Here is a 6,000-nt window from a genome sequence, read left to right as displayed (position 1 = left end):
TTGCTCTAGTGACAATTGGAGTTTTAAAATTTTTTACTCCAATGGGACCAAGGATTATTAATAAAGCTTCATTATAGACACCTTACAGCTGATTATTGTAGCCTGGGACTAAAGTAAATCATCCAGGGAACTTTACCAGAGGTCACAGTGGGAAGAGGGGCTCGTCTGTAAGTTGGGTGTCCTTAAAAGGGTATTCCCATCTTGGCATTTGCATTTAATTGAATTAATTTGCCATAAATAAACATTTCTTCAATTGGATGTTATTAAAAAAAAATTTCCTGTGTTAAGATAATTTCTCATAAATGTAGTCATGTTGTCCCTTAGAAACCAGATAGCTTCCTCGGATACGACCACTTCACATTTAGGCAGCGGTGGCCAGACATGCGCTATAGAGTCCTGCCGGACTACCAGGATTCAGCAATCATTGCTACAGGACGGCTGTGGGACATGCAGTAACTCCCGGACATTTTATATACAATAACCTTTTGTTTCTTTATGCAATTCCCTCCAGCAGAGGTGGCCGTGTCCGGGGGACTATATCACTACATTTATGAGAAATTATCTTCACACAGGAGCATTTTTTTTTAATAACATCCATTTGAAGAAATGTTTATATATGGCATATAAATTCAATTAAATGTAAATGCCCAGATGGGAATACCCCTTTAAGTATAAACCTAATATAATATAAACATAAAACTAAACTTATAGTACAAAGAAATAATAGGTGTAAGGGCGGCTTTGCTTGGGTAAAACTGGTAAAAGTCACGGTTCTCATTCAGTGTTGAATGATTAATACAGAGTCAGAGGTAATTACCAACCATATTTCTAATATTTCTACATTGATATCATGGGTATCGGGTATAAGATGAAAGTTTCCATAGACTTATGCTGGCAGATGTAGGCATCCTTTTTACCTGCGTCTGCACCGTATACTTTGCATGAAAATACAGCAATCCTCTCTATATTATCCTGCTGCCAGCTGAAGAGCTCATTATACGTTCAGCGGAGGCCAAAATCGTCTATTGGGGACGGAAGCAACCGTATTGCCTCACACCTGACACATTGACACCAGCGAATCACTGGCCAGTGTTCATTTCTCTTCCCGCTTTCAAGTAGTGGGGTGGGAACTGGAGGCTGTATACCACAGTATGAGCGTACAGTGGGGTAAGTCCTAGGTCTGGCACACCTTGATTTGCAACAGAGACAAATAATAACAACTTACCCTGAACCTGTTGGATTCGTAAACCAAAAGATTAATCAAAACTGTGGAAATAATAAAAAAATGTCTCTTAGTATCTTCAACTATCAGACACTTTTAAGGGGGTACATTCATTATAGTGGGACAATTAAATGCTGGGAATTCAGCAATGAAAGAATACATGGATGGATCATGTCTCTTAAAGAAAATAGCTTTTCTTTTTAATCGCAATAAAAGGGTCTTTGTACAACCACTTTACAGATTTTTTTAATCTGGTCATTTAAATATGTAATCTAAACCAAACAAATTTACATGCTGGTGTATGCCCCCTTGAGAGATGCTCTACTTATGCCCTTGTTTTCCTAAAAAAAAAAATAGTTTTAAAATTATGCAAATTAGCCTGAGGGGCTCCAGGGGGTCATCTATTATTTACTCCTCCTATGCAGGCTTACTGCCCACTAACTTTACCCGCTAACAGCTATTCCTGTGCACACTTGGTTGTCTATGTAGTGCATAGCCAGCATTTCGCAAATCAAGCTGTGCACTGCAAATGCGACCATATGATATGCCCTAAAATGCTCTTCAGGCTGATTTGCATAATTTTTACACTTGTTTTTTAGAAGAAATAGGCCATAAAGAACTATCAGACAAAGGGGGCAAACACAAGCATGTAAGTGTATTTGGTTTCGATTTCTGGATCCTGATGGTAGATTCCTTTAAATCTACAGTTGAAACCAAAAGTTTACATACACTATATAAAGGACACATATGATGTTTTTCTAACTATCTGACATGAAATCAAAATAAACATTTCCCATTTAGGGCAATTAGGATTTCCAACAGTATTAATATTTCCCAAATGCCAGAATTATGAGACAAAGAGAATTTTATGACTTTTTCCAAAGTCAAAAGATTATATACAGATTACTATTACCTTTTAAACAATTTGTGATAGCCCACATGATGCTGTCATGTCTTAGAAATGTATTGGCAACATCTGAGTTAGAGAAACACCTGTAGATGTATGTTAAGTCACACCTGAATCACACTGCTTCTTTGTGTAGCATCATAGGAAAGTCTAAAAAAAAATCTGCCAAGATATCAGGAAGAGAAATGTGGACTTGCACAAGTCTGGTTCATCCTTGGGTGCAATTCCTGAAACCTGAAGCTACCTTTGTTAATCTGTACAAACAATTATGCATAAGTACAAACAAGATGGGAAATTTCTAACCATCATACTGCTCAGGAAGGAGACTGGTTTGTGTCCATGAGATGAATGTGCTTTGGTCCAAAAAAGTGCATATGGATCCAAGAACAAAAGCAAAGGGCCTTGTGAAGATGCTGGCAGAAGCTGGTAAGTCATCTCACCTGGGATATGCAGCCATAAACACCTGTGAATTGAGTGAGTACAAGATTCTACAGCTTCTATGGAGTGAAATATCTAACAACAGGTAAGTCCAGCTCCAAAAGCTGTCTTCATAATCAAAAAATCTAATATTTTTTTTATCTATCTCATGCATTAAAAACAAACATTTAGGAGTGATATGATATATATAAAACATAAACTTCCCCTATGTTTATGTGTATATGTATATATATTTAATTGAAAAAATGGCAGCACTCCAAGATTCAATCCAAACACGATTGTTGCAGTGGTCGTTTAAATAAAGGTACACAATCGTGTTTGGATTGAATCTTGGAGTGCTGCCATTTTTTCAAGACCTATTTAGTCTTGAAAAAATGTTTCCCGCTTTTTAGTTACCCACTTTTTTTTGTAACTTAAACCTGAAATTAAAACATGTAAACTTTGTATACATGAATTTGTGTCACAAGAAAAGCATTATTAAACCATCATGTCCCCTAAAACTCTAAATAGTGTCAATGCCTCTTCAGTACTGGTTATTTCAGGGTTAATTATAAAATTTGCTTGTGTCATAGCATGGGTGAGCACACAGCAGGGTGCAGTAGAGAGGAGGGTTGGGTGCTCCTCACTCCTCCCCTCTCCATTGAAAGCTGGACATGTCCTATAAGTTTCCATGCAGCCACCTGATGCGGTCACAGTATGTTGAGACAAGATGTGCTCACCGCACCATAACTGGTTGCCATAGATGTCTATGGGTGCCGTGATCATGGCTCCCCTTACGTTTGTCTGCATGAGGCCTAAGGGATCCAAAAGATCCAAAGTCTGATCACTGATAAACACTGCAATCCATTTGCCAAATTGCTTCTGATGGATGAAATTTCCAGGGTTGAAGTTTGCATATCTCTCTAATGATGAGCAATGAAGAGAAGCAGCTGCTGCAGCTGGAATGGGACCCTATGGTTAGGTGGCCTTAAAGGGATTGTCTGGTGGATGAAATACATGGCTGCTTTTATCCAAACAGACAATGGTTGGTTCAGGTATAGTAGGTGAACTGCAATACCACACACTGCCCATGATCAGGGGTGGAGCTGTTTTTAGAATAAAGAAGCCATTTTTTCAACCCCTTTAACTTAAGAGTCACAATGGAACCTCATACCAAATTTTAATCCAATTTGTGGAAGGAGATGATGAAGGTATCTTGTATATACAACCTTTTCATCTGTTTATTAAATCATCTTAAGTCTTATGAGAGGAAATCAGATTCTGTATTCCATTGCTCTTGCCTATAATTCAAACAATCATCCATTTATTACAATTTTTGTGATATCATTCGATGTCAGAATGTGAGATTGTAACATTTTAATATCTCTATAATATGTTTTAGTCATTATGAAGAAAATGTAAACTGGAGTTCAATATCTTGATGCAATAAATGCTGAACTAGTCCTATTCGCAGGCAATGGCTCAGTGCATGCAGTTCTCTGATTCTGCAGCAGCGCCCCCTAGTCGTCGTGTCGCACACCTGCAGGCGGTAGAAGTTGTGTGCTCCTGGATAGCACAGAGGCCGGCTTGTGCTGATGAGAAGCCGTCCTACACCTATAGCTATAACACTGCAGGAGCAGGCAGCCGCGGGGATAGCACTGACAGCAGCAGGGGCAGGCAGCCGCGGGGATAGCACTGACAGCAGCAGGGGCAGGCAGCCGCGGGGATAGCACTGACAGCAGCAGGGGCAGGCAGCCGCGGGGATAGCACTGACAGTAGCAGGGGCGCCTCAGTGATGCAGCAGAGCTGATCCTGCACGGAGCTGCCCGGGGACACATGTGAGAGGAGCCGGTGCCGCAGCTCAGCAGAGGCCGGGGACTGCCTGGCGAGCAGCTGCTAGACCGGACCCTTCTGCTCCAGCACCATAGCTAGACCGGACCCTTCTCCACCAGCACCACAGCTAGACCGGACCCTTCTGCTCCAGAACCAAAGCTGGACCGGACCCTTCTCCTCCAGCTCTATAGCTAGACCGGACCCTATCCTCCAGAACCATAGCTAGACCGGACCCTATCCTCCAGCACCATAGCTAGACCGGACCCTTCTGCTCCAGCACCACTGCTGGTCCGGACCCTTCTGCTCCAGCACCACAGCTAGACCGGACCCTTCTGCTCCAGTACCACAGCTGATCCGGACCCTTCTGCTCCAGCACCATAGCTACACCGGACCATTCTGCTTCAGCACCACAGTTTGTCCGGACCCTTCTGCTCCAGCACGGAGGAGCACGACGGTAAATGGGAGTCTGGACCGAAGTGCTACATCAACCATAGCCTGGGTTACTAGTGGACTAATTGTGGATCAGCACCTGGCACAGCAGCACTAGTGTTCAGGACACGCGTGAAGCAGCATCTAGGACAACAGCACTAGTGTGAATCAACTGTTATTTAGTATAAGAGTGGATCAGCACCATGAACTAGTCATTACATAGTTGTGGATCAGCAATACTAGGATAAGTGTGGAGAAGCTTCTTGCACAGCAGCATAAGTGTTCGGTATAAGTGTGGATCAGTACTTGGGACAGCAGAAGTGCCAGTATCAGTAGCACTGGTGCGCAGTGTAATTGTGGATCAGCACCTAAGACAGCAACCCTTTGTGTGTAACTCAGCACCTAGGACAGCAGCACTCCTGTGTGTGGATCAGTACTTCACACAGTAGCACTAGTTTGTGGACCGGTACTTTGCACAGCAGCACTAGTGTGTGGATCAGCACTCAGCATAAGTTTGGATCAACATTGTGGACAGTTGCATTAGACTTGGAATACACGGCAGCTGTTTAGTCCTAGTATTAGTGTGGACACTGCTGGATCAGCACCTTTGAAGAACCTACAATTTCCATCAGCGAAGTTTAATGCACAACAGTGAAGCATCTGTGAATTTGGGACACTAGCAGTGTTGTCAGTCATCACTGTGAGCCCTGCTACTACTACTACTACCACTACTACTACTACTCCTACTACTACTACAGTGCAGCAGACTGTGACACTAATGAGGCTTACAACAGGCTCACTATCTTAGTACCTTGCAGCACAAGTATTAGTCAAGACTCTGGGTAGCACTTGGGACTACCCCATACAAGCCTTGCAGAGCAGCAGAGACTAAAGCAGACAGAACCTTGTAAGGAACATTTCGGTCAACACATTACTCCAATTCCTTCCATCTTTATGGATGTCAAAGCAGCCCCCAACGGTGTGGCCACCATAGAAGACAGGATCTTGAGGATCACTGGATATTATGGGTATTACCCAGGTTACTCCAGCCAGAAACGTAAGATTTAGCAGATTCCTTAATGTGTGTGGCATCAGCCTTGAGCTATTGCTGTAATGCATGTGAGAAGCAAACACAAGATCTTTCTGTATTCTTTGTGTACAGGTGATATATACACTTCTGTGACATACAATC

The 6,000-nt window shown here is 42.4% G+C and overlaps 1 protein-coding gene across 2 annotated transcripts in view; it reads left to right on the top strand.

The window, feature by feature from the left end:
* Positions 1 to 4,107: 4,107 nt before the first annotated feature.
* The window catches only part of SLC35F4 (solute carrier family 35 member F4), a 152,263-nt gene continuing 150,370 nt past the window's right edge, over positions 4,108 to 6,000 (top strand). For both annotated transcript variants that reach the window (XM_072115758.1, XM_072115760.1), the window contains exon 1: positions 4,108 to 5,865. In XM_072115758.1, the coding sequence (XP_071971859.1) occupies positions 5,763 to 5,865 (103 nt within the window). In that variant the 5' untranslated portion in view covers positions 4,108 to 5,762. The remainder of the gene's footprint in view (positions 5,866 to 6,000) is intronic.

This window comes from Engystomops pustulosus, chromosome 7 (genome assembly GCF_040894005.1).
Source record: "Engystomops pustulosus chromosome 7, aEngPut4.maternal, whole genome shotgun sequence".
Lineage (NCBI taxonomy): Eukaryota > Metazoa > Chordata > Amphibia > Anura > Leptodactylidae > Engystomops > Engystomops pustulosus.
The sequence above is the reverse complement of the archived record's forward strand: the minus strand, read 5'-3'. Positions and strand labels throughout refer to the sequence as shown.